The sequence below is a fragment of the Mesoplodon mirus genome (assembly GCF_964341445.2).
Source record: "Mesoplodon mirus genome assembly, chromosome: 2".
Lineage (NCBI taxonomy): Eukaryota > Metazoa > Chordata > Mammalia > Artiodactyla > Ziphiidae > Mesoplodon > Mesoplodon mirus.
The window spans coordinates 57,080,976-57,099,043 of record NC_138977.1 but is presented as its reverse complement, the minus strand read 5'-3'; the positions used below and the strand labels follow the sequence as shown (position 1 = coordinate 57,099,043).

The 18,068-nt window shown below is 39.0% G+C and overlaps 2 protein-coding genes across 6 annotated transcripts in view; both read right to left on the bottom strand.

Annotated features, from left to right (window-relative positions):
• CCAR1 (cell division cycle and apoptosis regulator 1) overlaps nt 1–18,068 on the bottom strand; it is a 53,356-nt gene that overhangs the window by 28,312 nt on the left and 6,976 nt on the right. For all 5 annotated transcript variants that reach the window (XM_082630546.1, XM_082630543.1, XM_082630544.1 and 2 more), the window contains exons 3-9: nt 11,720–11,892; nt 11,250–11,294; nt 8,870–8,902; nt 5,719–5,912; nt 2,035–2,149; nt 1,749–1,941; nt 115–244 (exon numbers count right to left, since the gene is read on the bottom strand). In XM_082630546.1, the coding sequence (XP_082486672.1) occupies nt 115–244; nt 1,749–1,941; nt 2,035–2,149; nt 5,719–5,912; nt 8,870–8,902; nt 11,250–11,294; nt 11,720–11,892 (883 nt within the window). The remainder of the gene's footprint in view (nt 1–114; nt 245–1,748; nt 1,942–2,034; nt 2,150–5,718; nt 5,913–8,869; nt 8,903–11,249; nt 11,295–11,719; nt 11,893–18,068) is intronic.
• Nucleotides 2,351–3,574, bottom strand: LOC309797193 (nucleophosmin-like). Its single transcript, XM_082610699.1, has one exon. It carries the CDS (start codon nt 3,458–3,460, stop codon nt 2,606–2,608), a length of 855 nt encoding a protein of 284 aa, XP_082466825.1. The 5' UTR covers nt 3,461–3,574; the 3' UTR covers nt 2,351–2,605.

Below are 18,068 nucleotides of genomic sequence, written 5' to 3'. Positions count from 1 at the left end.
TAATATAATAAACTTACCATTTTAACCATTTTGAAGTATACAGTTCAGTGGCATTAAGTGCATTCACACTGTGCAACCATCACCACCATCAAAAGTATACTTTAAAAAACATACCTTCGATCATCTTTTCTGTTGGGCACTTGATCCCCTCTGTCATTTCTTCCTGAAAATCTGGATGGTGGATCTAATCTTCGTGCTGGTTGTGGCTGTGAAACTATACGGACAGGAGGTTGCAATAAACCAGCTTTAAAAGACACAGAAAAAGATGTTTTAATTTATTTAAATGAAGTTCAAAACCATTACTTGGTTAAATTTTATACAGAAAAATTTGGCTAGTATTTTAGGTTTTGTGACCCATAAATGGTAAATGGTAGAGACCATCTGCATATTTGTATATTTTAAAATAATTGTTTAAAAATGTAAAAACCCATTTTTAGCTCAGGGACCATAGAAAACCAGGCCACAGACCAAATCCAAGAGCTGTAGTTTGCCAATCTCTGACCTACAGACATTAAACCAAAGACCGCTATACAACAAGACATTCGCAGAGCACCGAAGTATCATCCAGACATTATCCACACAAAGAAAAAGAACCTTTATAATGGAGAGATCTACAGCCACCACTTGACCAAGTAATCAAATTTAACATCAATAATAGAAGAATCTAACTACACGTGCCTTCTAGTATGATGCAGTATGAATTAGAAAACATCACCTATAATGTAGTCTTGCCAAAAGCCTTTAGACTTAACTTCTAGTTTATAGTTTATATGGCAGAATGAGAAACAAGGTGAAAATATCACAAGGAATCAAGACAAATCCAGAACACAACATTCCAAAAGAATGTACAAGTCAACTAGACCAATTTCTTAAAAAGTCAATGTTATAAACGAAGAAACAAAAAGTGGGAAACTATTTAGGAATAAAAAAGACTAAAGAAACATAACCAGATACAACACATGAAACTTGACTACCTTTTCGTTTAGGAAACAAAAAACAACCTTTTTAAAAGACATTTGGGGGCTTCCCTGGTGGTGCAGTGGTTGAGAATCTGCCTGCCAATGCAGGGGACACAGGTTTGAGCCCTGGTCCGGGAAGATCCCACATGCCGTGGAGCAACTAAGCCCGTGCGCCACAACTACTGAGCCTGCACTCTAGAGCCCGCGAGCCCCAACTACTGAAGCCCATGCGCCTAGAGCCCGTGCTCCGCAACAAAGAGAAGCCACCACGAAGAGAAGCTCGCGCACCGCAACAAAGAGTAGCCCCCGCTCTCTGCAACTAGAGAAATCTCATGGGCAGCAACGAAGACCCAATGCAGCCATAAATAAATTTATTTAAAAAAAAAGAAAAGAAAAAAATAAAACACAGCTCATTTATTTGATGCACTATGGTTCAATGAGTAAAGTGCTGCCACCAGACTCTACATGTATATAAAATGTTATGTTCATTAAGAAATAAGGCTCAAAACATTTTCTTCTATAAATGATAAGATGCCAATAGGGGGACAGGGGATTATTAGTTTCGATATTTAAGTTCACGAAGAGTATGTCTCAAGAGAAATAAAATAAAACACTTCCAAATCGCTATACAAGTAGAAGTGCTTAACACAAGATATTTAAGTTTCCTTTCAAGTATTCTGGAAGTTCCTGCCTTTTTTGTAATTAATAGCATACTCTCATTATTTCAATAACCAAACAGTTGTGTGTTAGTCTGAACCCTAAAAGGAAAAGATACATTGCATGTAATACCTTTCTGCTGTGGCTGCTGTAATAAAGGCTGGGGCTGCGTCTGCAATAGTGGCGTAATAGAGGCTGCTGAAATCTGTGCCTGCAGCAGTGACTGGGGCTGGGGCTGAGCCTGAACACCGAATGTCGTCTGTGGTGCAATTGGCTGAAGTACTGCAGGAGGAGTCTTCAGTAAAGGTTGGGTTTGTGACTGATTCTTAACAAAAATAAAGAAAAAAAAATTTTAAGAAAAATCTTTGTAAACTGGAAGACCCAACCACCAAGTTTTCATAATACCTATTTTATATACCTGATTTGGTAGTGTTTGAATTCTTTGTGCATTCCATTTAAAAGGCATATTGGGATTATACGTAGCTTCAACCAATACTCTGTCACCCACTTGGGGGGTTTTCCCTTTGACAGCACTAAAAAAAAATTAAGTTAAATACAAACAGAATTAGAAGAGATTCCTCCAAAAACGATTTATATATTTAGCATTTTAAAGTAAACTATACCAGAAATGGAAGACTAAAAAGCTCTTTTATTTTTATTTTTATTTTTTTTACTGTATTAAAATACTGAGTTTATTTCACATGTATATTTTTGTCTCCCCACCATTTCCATTTGTCCGACCACCACTACTACTATGTCCTATCATAACATTCCATACATACTTAAAACCAAGCAAAGGGTGGAATTCCATCTTTAAAAATTAAACAGGCATTTTGGACAACACATTCTTGGCAATGGAACCTGGACAACATTTAACAGACACGGTAGGGAAAGTTCTCACTCTGCATTATAAAAAGGACAGCCAGATATCAACTGTTACAGAAATGAAATAAGACGGAAAATTTTAACAAACTGTTTAAACTATTTTCTTAAAGAGACTTCCTCCACTGCCAGAGATCTTGAATAGCCTCCTGGTCAGTCATCCGGAAACAATTCTTCACATAATTGATGAATTTGGCTGCCACTTTGGGAAGGGAACCACCTTTTTCTATACTTGCTTGCATTTTTGCTTTAATGTCTTCTACAGAGCTAGGTCCTTTTGGTGTTTTAGGAGCTTTTTCCAGTTTTTTGAAGGATTCTTGACCTTTTGATCTTGGTGTTGATGGTTTTGAGTCTTTTCCATTCTGGTTTGATTTTTGTGCATTTTTGGCTGGAGTATCTCGTACAGATTTCTTTACTGGAGCTTTTTCTTCAGCTTCCTCATCATCAAAGTCATCATCATCATCATCATCTTCATCTCCATCAGCAGCAAGTTTTACTTTTTTCTGTGGAACCTTCCTACCACTTCCAGGGGCAGAACGCTTTCCAGATATACTTAGGAGTTTCACGTCCTCCTCCTCTTCATCTTCTGACTCTGCATCTTCCTCCACAGCTACTAAGTGCTGTCCACTAATATGCACAGGCCCTGAACCACACTTCAACCGTAAGACCACAGGTGGTGTTATTTCAAAGCCCCCAAGGGAAACCGCTGGCTGCACAGACATTTTCAAAGTTGCCAGTGTTACTTTGATTGGACTGCCTTCATAATTCATCGCCTCTGCTTCGACAATGTGCAATTCATCCTTTGCGCCAGCCCCTAAACTGACCGTTCTTAAAGATAACTGGTGCTCATTTTCATCATTATCTACCTTAGAGTGATAATCTTTGTCGGCCTTTAGTTCACAACCGAAAAGATAGTTCTGAGGCCTCAGGGAGCTCATGTCCATGTCCATCGAATCTTCCATGGGTTGGTGGCACGCACTTCGGTGGGAGAGAAAGTGGACGGAGATAAAAGACTACCGTTCGAAAGAACAGTCACGCAGGACGGAATCAGACCAGGGAAAAGCTAAAAAGCTCTTTCAAAAAGTAGACATACCTCCTAGACTTATTTTTAGAACTGATCATGTTTCAACCCTTGCTTTATAAACAGTTTCCAGTTTAAGAAATAATTTTCTACCCTCTATCCTCCTAATACTGTGTCCCTCCCTCTAAAGCACTTTCTTTTATAACCCAAGAGTAAGATTTGCCTTGGGCTTTGGAAAGGTGAGACAAATGCAGAAAAGATGGAAAACAGGAGACCCACTTGTACAGAAAAATCTTATATAGTAATTAAACTTAATTTCCCAAAGTATTTCTAAGGAAGCTAATTAGAAATACATTTGAGGGGCTTCCCTGGTGGCACAGTGGTTGAGAGTCCGCCTGCCAATGCAGGGGACACGGGTTTGTGCCCCGGTCCAGGAAGATCCCACATGCCGGGGAACAGCTGGGCCCGTGGGCCATGGCCACTGAGCCTGCGCATCTGGGGCATGTGCTCCACAACGGGAGAGGCCACAACAGTGAGAGGCCCACGTACAGCAAAAAACAAACAAACAAAAAAAACAAAAAAAAGAAATACATTTGAAATAACTAAGGAAATATATATTTCCTGCAACCACCACAACACTAACAAAATACTATTTCAAATCCATTAATCAGTCATTTACTCTTTTAAAATAAATGTATTTATTTATTTATTTTATTTTTGGTTGCGCTGCGTTTTCATTGCTGCACGCGGGCTTTCTCTAGTTGTGGTGAGAGGGGGTTACTCTTCGTTGCTGTGCACGGGCTTCTCATTGTCGTGGCTTCTCTTATTGCAGAGCACAGGCTCTAGGTGCGCAGGCTTCAGTAGCTGTGGCACGTGGGCTCAGTAGTTGTGGATCACGGGCTGTAGAGCACAGGCTCAGTAGTTGTGGCACATGGGCTTAGTTGCTCCGTGGCAGGTGGGATCTTCCCGGACCAGGGCTTGAACCCGTGTCCCCTGCATTGGCAGGTGGATTCTCAACCGCTGCGCCACCAGTGAAGCCCAAGTCATTGAATCCTATTGTTTTTTCAACTAAAACATTTTACATACATGTCATTAGATATGTCAAACAGAAGATTAAATTTTAAAAGGCATGTGACTATTTCAATTTTTTTTTTTTTTTTTTTGCGGTACGTGGGCCTCTCACTGTTGTGGCCTTTCCTGTTGCGGAGCACAGGCTCCGGACATGCAGGCTCAGCGGCCATGGCTCACGGGCCCAGCCACTCCGTGGCATGTGGGATCTTCCTGGACCGGGGCACAAACCCGTGTCCCCTGCATCGGCAGGCAGACTCTCAACCACTGCGCCACCAGGGAAGCCCCTTCAATTTTTAATCTCACTGTAAGTCTGCTCATGAATAGCTAGAAACGTAAACTCACTCCTACAAAACAATTTATAAAGAATTCATGATGACTACTTTGTTCAATAATAAAAAGATATCTTCAGTCACATTCTCCATCAAAAAATGTCACATGGGGGCTTCCCTGGTGGCGCAGTGGTTGGGAGTCCGCCTGCCGATGCAGGGGACGCGGGTTCGTGCCCCTATCCCGGAGGATCCCACATGCCGCGCAGCGGCTGGGCCCGCGAGCCATGGCCGCGGAGCCTGTGTGTCCGGAGCCTGTGCTCCGCAGCGGGAGAGGCCACAGCAGTGAGAGGCCCGCGTACAGCAAAAAAAAAAAAAAAAAAAAAAAAAAAAGTCACATGGGACTTCCCTGGTGGCACAGTGGTTAAGAATCCGCCTGCCAGTGCAGGGGACATGGGTTCGAGCCCTGGTCCGGGAAGATCCCACATGCCGCAGAGCAACTAAGCCCGTGCGCCACAGCTACTGAGCCTGCGCTCTAGAGCCCGCAAGCCACAACTACTGAGCCCGTGTGCCTAGAGCCTGTGCTCCACATCAAGCCACCGCAATAAGAAGCCCGCGCATCATAACGAAGTGTAGCCCCCCTCTCGCCACAACTAGAGAAAGCCCGTGTGCAGCAACGAAGACCCAATGCAGCCTAAATAAATTAATTAATTAAAAAAAAAAAGTCACAGGTACAGGTTAAACGATTAAAGCAGAAAATTAGAGCTAAACCATAATTCCATGCCATAGTTAAGTAGGTGTCTTATCAAGATACTTAATGCTAAATACAAGAAGGCATTTGTCAACACCTAATGAAGTTTACCTAAGCTGAAAGAATACATCTTCATCCACAAATCCAAATGTATCGTGTAGTTTTGTAACCACCCCTGTAAAAACACGCTGTTTCTGAGGTTGTGTCTGTTGCTGACTGGACCTTGGTGTTGGATATGATACAGTTATCTGAGCTGCTGGTTGAGGAGTTGACAAGCTAAGGCTTGTAGGCAGTCCGACAGCCGGCTATAAAACAAAATCAACACCAAATTAAGGTAATGATATGAAGCAGTCTAGAACTTAAAACTGACTACTTAAAAATAGCTCAAAACGCTAAAAACAATTTGAAGTTAGAAAATACATACGTACACCTTGAAGATGAAAATCAAGTCTGAAAAATTACGTTATTTTTATCGATTTCATGATTAAGTTCCCTCAGATGAAAGTTTCCACAGGACGTTTCAGGAAAAAATAAGTCACCACAGTGCAATGAGTTAAAAAAACACTCTAGCCCCCTCTTAGAAATTCAAAATCCATAATGGCATAACAGAGACTCAGGAAAGTCCTAGATAAGTGAAATAAGTCAGAGAAAGAAAAATATATATATGATCTCACTTATATGTGGATCCTAAAAAAACCAAAGAATTCATAAAAACAGAAAACAGATTGGTGGCTGCCAGAGGAGGGGGTTTGGTGGGGGAAATGGGTGAAGGTGGTTGAAAAGTACAAAGTTCCAGTGGGGATGTAATGTACAGGACGGTGATTTTTTTTTTTTTTTTTTTTTTTTTGCTGTACGCAGGCCTCTCACTGTTGTGGCCCCTCCCGTTGCAGAGCACAGGCTCTGTATGCGCAGGCTCAGCGGCCATGGCTCACGGGCCCAGCCGCTCCGCGGCATGTGGGATCTTCCCGGACTGGGGCACGAACCCAGGATGGTGATTATGGTTAACAATATGTATCCTACATTTGAAACTTGCTAAGAGAGTAGATCTTGAAAGTTCTCATCAGAAGAAAAAAGAAATTCACTTACGTGAGGTGATGCACGTTAACTAAACTGACTGTGGAAATCATCTCACAATATATATGTATTATTAAATTAAATGTACACCTTATACTAATACAATGTTATATGTCAATTATATCTCAAACTGGGAGGAAAGGTTAACACTTTCATTGGTCTTTTCTAACACAATCAAACATGAATAACAACATATTACTGATTAAAACTTCTGTATGTAAACAGAAATAAAACCATTAAAAAGAAAGGAACAATTATCTGATTCTTAAACTCAAACGAATTCCATAATTTGTTTTACACCTGCCCAATAAAGCAAGTCTCTAAGTTCTACAATTAAAAAAAAAAAAAAAAAAAAGCTAAGTCCTATATATATTAAAGGAACTCAGCATTTCTTAAACTATAGCCACAAAATTTTCTCACAAAGTTTCTTTAACATCGTAAGACAAGACACTAATGCTTTATGGGCACACTTTGGGAAGTGTTATTCTAAGAAAAGGCTAACTTTTACAGCTTTTCTACTCAGTCTGAAAATCCTACTATTGGACATTGAAAATAGGACGTAGGTGTTCATCAATTTTAGTTCTTTTTTTTTCTTTGGTTGTGCAGCACGTGGGACCTTAGCTCCCTGACCAGGGATCAAACTCACACTCCTTGCAGTGGAAGCATGGAGTCTTAACCGCTGGACCACCAGCGAAGTCCCAATTTTAGTTCTTTAATAAATACAAAGTGAGGTTTATTTCTCAATTGAAGTATACTTTATTTTTTAAAAGTAACTAACAGTTTCAAGACTATAAAGGTACAAAAGGTTATACAGTAAAAAAGTTTTTCACCTATTCTTGTTCCTTAGCTACCTAGTTCCCTATCCATGGGGCAATCACTGTCTCCAGTTATTATTAGAAGTTCTGCTTTCTTTTTAACAGTTGCATACACCAGGGGTCAGTGAACCACAACCCACGGGCCAAATCCAACCCACAGCTTATGATCTTTACACAAACTTACAAGCCAAGGGTCGTTTTTACACTTTTTTTTTTCTTTTTAGGTTGTGGCGTGTGGCTTGCGGGATCTTAGTCCCCCGACCAGGGATCGAACCCAGGCCCTTGGCAGTGAAAGCACAGAGTCCTAACCACTGGACTACCGGGGAATTCCCAGTTTTTACACTTTTAAAGAATTGTATAAAAAGAAGAAAAAAAAAGCAACATAGACTGTAAGTGGTCCACAAAGCCTAAAGTAGCATTCATTACATATCGAAAGTTGACAAACTTTTTAATGTTGCTGAAAAATCAAGCTGATAATGCAACACAATAACTCACCTCCTAAGGTCAAACTAAAAAAGGTATAACATGTACAAAAAAATTCTTAAAAATATTAGCTACAAAGAAAATGTAAAAGCCAAAATCAGTATTAAATTTAAAATAAGACCTCATATTTATTCAAACTAGATCACAGCAGGAACAGCAATCAACAGCATAAAAGAAAAAACAAAAACATGTTTTCCATCTTTAACATTATATTGCTAAAACTATTATGTGAATCCAACAAATATTCATCTTTAAACCCTGAAAGAGGGACTTCCCTGGTGGTCTAGTGGTTAAGACTCTGCACTCCCTTGGGCTTCCCTGGTGGTGCAGTGGTTGAGAATCTGCCTGCCAGTGCAGGGGACATGGGTTCGAGCCCTGGTCTGGGGAGATCCCATATGCCGCGGAGCAACTGGACCCGTGAGCCACAACTACTGAGCCTGCGCGTCTGGAGCCTGTGCTCCACAACAAGAGAGGCCCGTGCACTGTGATGAAGAGTGGCCCCCACTCGCTGCAACTAGAGAAAGCCCTTGCACAGAAACGAAGATCCAACACAGACAAAAATAAATAAATAAATTTATTAAAAAAAAAAAAAAAAGTCTCTGTACTCCCAATGCAGGGGGCCCAGGGTTCAGTCCCTGGTCAGGAAACTAGATCCCATATGCCACAACTAAGAGACTGCATGTCACAACTAAAGATCCCTCATGTCAAAATGAAGATACCGCATGTGGCATGCTGCAATTAAGACCCGGCACAGACAGATAAATAAATAAATAAACAAATATTAAAAAAAAAAAAAAAAAAAAAACCCTGAAAGAAAACCTAGAATAGGAATAAAACTTTGGTACTTTTCATTCAGATATTCATAAGAAATAAAGTAATGCCAAACTAACCTGGGTTAACAGGGTCTGCTGAGGTTGCTGCAACTAAAAACAGGAAAAACAAACAAAAACAGGAAAGATAAAAGAATCAATCAGAACTGCTGTTTCACAGATGTTTTACAAAAGGAAAAATTCCTATTAAATAAGTACTTTATTTCTGATTAAGGAATATGTGAAAAGTAACAGAGGTCATTAGGTATAAGGTTTCCTACAACTATTTTTAACAACTGTAGACCTTAAATATAACTAACTCATTCAATAACGATAAAGAAAATTTTTTTCTGTTATTTCAGAGGAATAACACACACTAAAAACCCCCACAAGTCCCTAGTGGGGTAAATTTCTACTTCTGCCCCATATTAATTACCATGCTACAGAAATGATTCAATATCATCCGTAAGCTACCTGTATCAAAAATATTACTGGCTGTCCAATTCATATATATCTCCCTAAAATGAGAAGCAGTCCTTACAGTCAGACTTGCCAAAGGTATGGGGACCATAAAGGACCATACACTCTAACATATATAGTTTCTCTGGCAATAGCAAAGTATAACATTACCAGAAAGCAAAAGGAATTGGTGGGGAGGAGGAAATTTTAAAACTCTGGAACAGAAGTAAACTTTCTGAAGCCTCAGGACTGTGTCTGTATTAACCATCAGGAGGATCTCCAAAGAAATACTTATCCCTGCTTGCTCCCTGTGATCCTTCAGCATTCTTGTCAAGCTGCCCGGCTTGGAGCTGTCTATCATGCACTAGTGTCCCATGGTTACAGCTAGAAGAGCAGGAATCTCCTGATGATGCTTAATAGCTTGAGGAAAAGGTCTTTTTTCCTATTGCCCAGGTAAGCAGTCTGAGGAGAACATGGGCATCATTTCTGTGTTTGTGGATATCCTGGTCAGGGTAAGATTTGGACTTAGGTAAGATTTCCCTTGGGACATCCTTAATGCTTATTAGCTTCTAACTAGTGTTTTAAGCCCAATGGCAGAATCTGAAGATCACAGTTCTTCTGTTCATGACTTTTTATTCACTATGACTAATAAGCTTCGTAATAAATCCTTGCCAGACTTAAAAATAAGCTAGGAGAAAACAATCTATATGACATTCTAATTCAAAACACTCAGTTTACCTAGGTCGACATGTATTAAAGGTTAAATCTATCAAATTTCTATTTTTCCGTAAGTTAAGAATGGATGAATAATGGCATTTTTTTAGGGCAAGAACATTTGAGTATTGCCATTTTCACGTGGTTCAAAATAAAACACAGGCTTTAATAATGTATTTCCTAACAGTACTAAAATAAGCCTAAGGGTATTTGAAAACACGATGGCCAACTTGGACCCCAATTTCTTATCAATTTTTTAGAAGTTTAAAGCAATTATTAGTGGGATACTATAATTTTCAGGGCAAATGAAATGCTTCTGAAACCCAAAAGGCAAGGATGAAATTGGGGCATGGATCTAGGGACAAGCGTTAATGGATTGAGAAGCCTCTTGTTTCTCCATAGTGTCTCTGGATCCAAGTTTTTGGTCCTTGTCTCTTGTATCCCCTTTTCCTCTCCTGACTGCTATACTTTCCTGAAGCTTCCTTAATGGCACTGAGAAGGGACAAAGACTACCTCTTAACCCTGGAAAACCTAGAATGGGCGCTTAGACTAGAACCTATCTAGATTTGAGCAAGTCAAACTCTTCTTTGCTTGATATGCTTCTCCTTGGGTTCACTTTGTTACCTCTTTCTACCATCCCAGATATAATAACCCTGGAAGAATATGATTAGAGTATAAGCTTAGGGAAAAGGAGCCAAAGAAACTTTTAGTCTAAGTAAGGAGTTTTCAAACTGTTCAAATGTGCCTTGGGAATAGGGGTGAGAACTACAAGGGGAGGCTTCCTCCCATTTTCAACACTATTTTTATACTTTATATATTAGGTTTCAATACACAATTTCATTAGGGGAAAAAAAGGCAGGGTTCCATTGTTTTAAATAAATACAGGCTGAAAGCCAAAGGTCTGTCTACAGTTTAGCTTCAAATGGGAAAAAGGAGCTTTTCATTTTCACATGTGGTCCAGTACAGCACAGTAGGGCTAGAGGTTTCAAATAAGAGTACTGGGCCAAAGACTCATTAATAGAGTGATTCTTTCCAAATTATCTTCTGCATGCTTTCTTAGAAACATGTGACAAGGACTGGCTACTAGATGAGGATTTGAGTCTTTAGGACCTCTCTGCTGTCTTCCTCTCCCTTGGAGACATTCCGTTTTACCTACCACATTCCCTCCACCCCAAAAGAATTCAAATCACACATTAAGGCTACTGATGGGAAATAAAATCTACAAAAATTTAGTTGGAACAAATGACTTTTTAAAAATCAGTTTTTAACATGGAAAATATAAACTAACCTGTTGTTGCACACTATACAAGGCTTGCTGAGGTTGTGAATATTGCTGGAGAAAAAGATTTTTTTAAGAAAAATATAGACATTAGTTTTAGTCATTCTCAAAAAGCCATATACATACATATATATATATATATATATACACATTCAAATACACAACCAGAATTAAACTAAAAAGGAATTTTCTGGAACATCTACACTTCATCTAAAATAAACAAAAATGATTACTTATACTTTGGGATTCATCAAGAATGGAATTTTACTCAAATAATTAAGATACAAGAACTTAAGAATTTTGACTATGCAACCACACCTCTCTGTATGTCCTGGGCATAAAGAATTTTTATCACCAGAATAAAACAATAAGAATAGAACCCCACAACTATTCATTCTTTAAAATGTGAAGGTACCTACCCTAGCTACTCAGATTTGAAAGTTCTGCATGTCACATATAAAAACCTATTAAAGATTCACCTGTTGCAATGCTGCTGCTGCAGCTGCGGCTTGTTGCTGCAATGCTGCAGTTTGAGTTAACTGATAGTTTGCTGGGGTTTGTGTAGTAAGGCCTGCTGCTGCCAATGCAGTTTGCTGTGTGTAAATGGTAGGAGATGCTCCAAGGAGTGATGGCTGCTGAACACCCAATGCGGCTAAAATGAGATTAGAAAGAGGGGGAAAAAAAAATCAAGATTATTTGGATCCTGTCCAGGAATTTTCAATGAGTGCTTAGTAATGAATTACAGTCTGTCATTGCTTAGTGAAAACCTAAAGAAAAATTTTACTAATGCTTGTTGAATTTAAATGATTCATGCCCCACCTCAGATTCCAATGGCTTTATATTAAATGTATGCTCAAGTCATGACAGATATAAGAAAACATTAATCTATAAAATTAAACTACAGAATGAACCCAACTAACCTTACCTAGACCAAGTGGCTAAAGTACCCTTGAGAAATATTTTTAGTAAGAAAAGCAGAAAATAAACTATCTTATTTTACTAATCTAGAATGTATTATCTTCAAGCAGATTAGAATCATACATTAAGGACAGCATAGCTGGAAGTGATCCACCCTTAAAACACCTTACTGGACAGAACTTTCATGTACTTCTACTCTATTAAAGAACTGTAAAACTAGGAAACAGACAATACGAACAGTTTAAAAACACAAAGTTAAATAGCTGTCTAGCACTGCACTTCCCCAAACTGTATCTCCTAGAGTAATGACTAGCTTCCTGGGACATTAAAGTTTGGGAAAAAGGGGTTCAAGGTTTAAAAAGTTTAGAAAACAGTGAATTAATAAGCACATAGGGGCTTCCCTGGTGGCGCAGTGGTGGAGAGTCCGCCTGCCGATGCAGGGGACACGGGTTCGGGGCCCAGTCTGGGAAGATCCCACATGCCGTGGAGCGGCTGGGCCCGTGAGCCATGGCCGCTGAGCCTGCGCATCCGGAGCCTGTGCTCCACAACGGGAGAGGCCACAACAGTGAGAGGCCCCCGTACCGCAAAAAAAAAAAAAAAATAAGCACATATTTTACTGCAGGAATCCGCAGAACCTTTAATATGCCACTAAGCATTGTGAATCGCAAAGAGGTCGCCATAAAAGCAATATTTGCTCATGTAACACTCCATTTTCCAAAGCATCTTGCTTATATCTGAGAATAACTAAAAAAAATGCTGCTCTATAGCTACTAAGTTAATAACTCTATAGAAAGAACAATATTGTGCCTTACAGGAAAAGAACAGAAATCATTAATGAATTAACCAAAGCACCTAGTCTAGAATCTACCAGAAAATCTTTAGAAGTGTGAGGTTCATCATCAATCAGTTGTTTAAGAGTCCAGGTTAATTCTACTCAAAAGTAAAACAAACCAACAACAAACTTAGGCAAAAACAAACAAACAAATCCCAGAAATCATGTTTGGAGTTCATATAAATTACAAATTATCCCCTGCTAAAACACTGATTTTTAAAAATTAAAAAAGGTTGAGGAAAAAAAAAAAAAGAATCTAAGGTGGGGGAAAAAACCTACTGAGTGTCCTGAATACACAATTCTAGACCCTTACAACATTAATCTCTTATTCCCTTGTTTTTGCTTTTTAAATTTTTATTGGAGTATAGTTGCTTTACAATGTTGTGTTAGTTTCTGCTGTACAGCAAAGTGAATCAGCTATACGTATACATATATCCCCTCTTTTCTGGATTTCCTTCCCATTTAGGTCACCACAGAGCACTGAGTAGAGTTCCCTGAGCTACAGTAGGTTCTCATTAGTTATCTATTTTATACATAGTAGTACATATATGTCAATCCCAATATCCCAATTCATCCCAATCCCCCTGCCCTGATATGTCTGTTCTCTACCTCTGTGTCTCTATTTCTGCTTTGCAAATAAGTTCATCTGTATCATTTTTTCTAGATCTCTCTTGTTTTTAAGGTAAGTCAGACGCCACAGATGGGCAGAAAGGAGAAACCAGGACTAACAAAGTTAATTTAAATGGAAAGAAGTGAGGAATCGCCAACATAAATTCAAAATGAAGTTAACTGCAGTGAGAAGGGAGATAAAGGTACTGAAACTAGGGCATAGGTTCTGACCAGTAGTTCCTGTTAACCTTCTGAAACTGTATGTAAAATTACAGACAAGAAAAGTCCAAAGCTTTCATCAGATTTTCAAAAGGATAACGGACCCCAAAAAAGGTTAAGAACCACTGTTTTAGGATAACAGAAGCAAAATTCTCTGGTAAACACAGACAGGGAAAGAACCTAGGAAAAATTATTAGTATTTAAAATTCTTAGATTGGGATGTTCTGCACTTGACAAAAGTAACATCTTGTGATTCAAGTACCATACCCACATGCATCTCCTTAATCCACCTGAGCTCTGACCTCAGATCTGCTGGTACCAATTTCCAGAACACTGGAAAGTACTGATAGCTGCCACAGAAGGGCTCAGAGCTAATATCTCAGAAAGAGCTCTTTTTTTCCGACACAGCATTTAGTAAGTGGGATGATAGCTGATATCCACAATCTCTTTTCCACTGCTGACAGTCAATGTGATGAATTAGAAACTACAAAGCAGACTGATTGGTAGGAGAACTTTTTTTTTTTTTTTTTTTTTTTTTAATTTTTGTGGTACGCGGGCCTCTCACTGTCATGGCCTCTCCCGTTGCAGAACACAGGCTCCGGACGCGGAGGCCCAGTGGCCCTGGCTCATGGGCCCAGCCGCTCTGCAGCATGTGGGATCCTCCCAGACCGGGGCACGAACCCGTGTCCCCTGCATCGGCAGGCGGACTCTCAACCACTGCGCCACCAGGGAAGCCCTGGTAGGAGAACTTTATGGGAAGGAAATTGACATTCTAATAGTTGCTGCAAACTACTAGCTAGTTAATTCAAATTTTGTGAAGTCACTGTGCATGTGGTTGTGGCTTTTTTATGTCTGTATAATGTAGCTCTCTTTAAAATCATTTACCTTTGCAGTTTTAACCTCAATAAAGTACATTTCATTAAAATTTATTAATGCTCCTCTTTTTTTGTGGCTATTTAAGAAGGTATCCTTGAATACCTGTTCATAGCATTCTCCACTCTTCTTGTGAATTTCTATAATCAATATTCTGTAAGATAATTCTATACTTACAAAGTATAAAGGTATGAATCTCTGACTTAATCTTTCTCTCTCCATAAGTGGCCTAACACTTATCAGTTGGATATTTTTTTCCAATTACCCAGATTGGAACAGTCTGTTCATTTATCTGTACCTGATTCAATATGATTGTTGAAGGTCTCATGGCCCATCTGAAACAGATATACTTATAACTATGTATCAATACTTCCACAGACCTATGAAATGAGCCTTAAATGACCAAAGGCTACCAGAGGTTAATAAGTAAATCTAAGGGGTAAGTTTCCTTAAAGCTTTAAGGACAACTATAAAATATATTATTTTCTAAACTGTAAAATCAGTTTCATATGACTGAAGCATTCATTTTATGACGTACTAGTAGTTATCACATACTGAATACCAGTGAACACACCATGAAAACACATAAGAGAAACCTGTCCCCTGTCTGTTGTCCCTTGATCTTATCAAACTCACAAATTTAAAAATCCTTATTACCCTTATACCTAAGATGTATTACCCATCTTTACTAAGATGGGTCATCCTTCTGAAATAATAAAATTCAAAACCTCATGTATATATACACACATGCATAACTGAATCACTTTGCTGTACACGTGAAACTAACACAACACTGTAAATTAACTATACTTCAATTAAAAAAAAAACTACTTAGAAGCAACCCTAGGCTAAATAAACAAAAAAATCTCTGGGACTTCCCTGGTGGCGCAATGGTTAAGAATTCGTCTGCCAATGCAGGGGACACGGTTCGAGCCCTGGTCTGCGAAGATCCCACGTGCCACGGAGCAACTAAGCCTGTGCGCCGCAACTACTGAGCCTGTGCTCTAGAGCCTGCATGCTGCAACTACTGAGCCCACACGCCTAGAGCCAGTGCTACGCAAGAAGAGAAGGCACCGTAATGAGAAGCCCACGCACTGCAACGAAAAGTAACCCCTGTTCGCCGCAACCAGAGAAAGCCCACACGCAGCAACGAAGACCCAATGCAGCCCAAAATAAATAAATAAATTTATATAAATAAATAAAAAATAAAAACAAATAAAAAACCAAAAAACCTCAAGCTAACCCAAAAAACTTCATTTTTTTCATCTTTTGCAAAAATTTTTTAAGGCACTGGTCAAGCAATGCTTTATCCTTCTAAATTTCCATGTATCAATATATGTTCAAAAGCAATCTTACACTGTATAGAAAGAAAAACAACATAAAGACGTGGGGGATTCTCTTTATAACTTGTGGATTTACTAAAACACGTATAAACCCGTTTTAAATCAAGTGAACAAGTCTCCCAAGTGTCATCTTCAACTCAACATCCTTCCTAAAAAGTGATCTTTAAAGATCAGATTTCACAGAAATTCAAAATTTTTGATGCCCTCATGCACAGATAACTTTCTTACAGTCAGACACCTCACTGGTCAAGGCATTGCTATTGCTTTTGAGGTTCCATTCTAAGCCCATAATGTACCCAAATAACTGGAAATACTCATTACTTTTTAAGAATTAGAAATTAAGGCATTAAGAATAAGAAATTAAGAGAGTCAAAGGTATAAACTTCCAGTTATAAAATAAATAAGTCATGGGCATATTAAAAAAACATTAAGGCACAAAATAGTATTTTAAATATAACATATTCTAAATGTTGTAATCTTCTATACTAACTGCATTGTTCAATACACTAGCCACCAGCCATATATGGCTATTTCAATTTAAATTAGTGAAAAGTAAATAAAACTAGAAATTCAGTCCCTCAGTCACATTAACCACATTTCAAGGGCTCAAGAGCTACATGTGGCTAGTGGCTACCATATTAGATAATGAAGACACAGAATATATTCCTCATCACAGAAAATTCTACTTAGTGGAGAGAACTGTTCTATAAAGAAGAGGCAAAGCCTTAAATAAGTCCGTGTTATATGGGAGTCTCTATAAAGATTAATAGCCTGGCAGACAACAGCTCTTCCACTCTCTTGAAGTCCCATGGAGGTGATGACTAGTGATCCTGGCCATAGTCTCTTCTAGCTACTATTCAAGTACGTTGGTCAACGCTCCCAAAGAAGTTAAAGACACTATTTGTAATGTCATGATTTCTTCCATCCTTGAATGCCTCAGATATTTACCTAGTTGAAAGAAACTCCATTTCTTTCAACGAGTTTTGTATCACCCAAAGTTAATATTCCGACTTTCAAGGTTACTTCCAATACATTTTCAGCTATAATAGACCAAAATTATTTCCCAGATCATAAAACACATCGTGCAAGAGAAGCCACAAATGCATAAACGTAAGTTGCACACTCAACTAAGGATAGAGAGACGGGCACTCACTGGTGTGTAGTTTAGTATGTTGATGCAGCTCTCACTGGATGAGAGCACAAATAAGGCATGCTCAGAGGATAATGGAAAACATATGTACTAACAATGAGCCTTAACAGATTTCTGTGCATTTCTTTTTACTCTTAGAACAATGTTTTGGAGACAGTTTCTTGTTCCATAGCACTAGTAGCGTTTAAACAGAGCTAAGCCCACATCAATAGCAATCTTCTTTTTGGCCGTGCTGGCTTGCAGGATCTTAGTTCCCCTACCAGGGATCAAACCTGGGCCCCGGCAATGAAGGTGGGCAAGGCGCCGCATCCTAACCACTGGACAGCCAGGGAATTCCTGCAATCTTCTTTTTCTACCAAATGAGTTGGAAATTCCAGCTCTATCAAGAGATAACGAATGTAAGTATACCTAGTACATCAGCTATTATTTGTTTGAAAAGGATCATGAATCTTGCAGTTTAACAATTTGAGCTGCTGACTCAAGAGATAGGGGTTTTAAAAGACAACCACTGGGCCAGATTAAAGAGGTAGAAAAAATGAAGTCATATTTTATGGAAGCATCTTTAGTGTTCATCAACAAATGAATGGATAAAGAAGACATGGGGTATACATATACAATAGAATACTACTCAGCCATAGAAAAGAATGAAATCTTGCCACATGCAGCAATATGGATGGACTTGGAAGGCATTATGCTCAGTGAAGTAAGTCAGACAGAAGAAAGACAAATACTATACGATATCACTTATATGTGAAATCTAAAAAAATACAACAAATCAGTGATTATAACAAAAAAGCAGATTCACAAATACAGAGAACAAACTAGTGGTTACCAGTGGGGAGGAGGCAGGGATGGGTAAGATTGGGGTGGGGGAGCGGGAGATA

Coding starts and splice junctions, on each gene's coding strand:
- LOC309797193 (XM_082610699.1), bottom strand. CDS start 3,460: ATGGAAGATTCGATGGACATGGACATGAGCTCCCTGAGGCCTCAGAAC.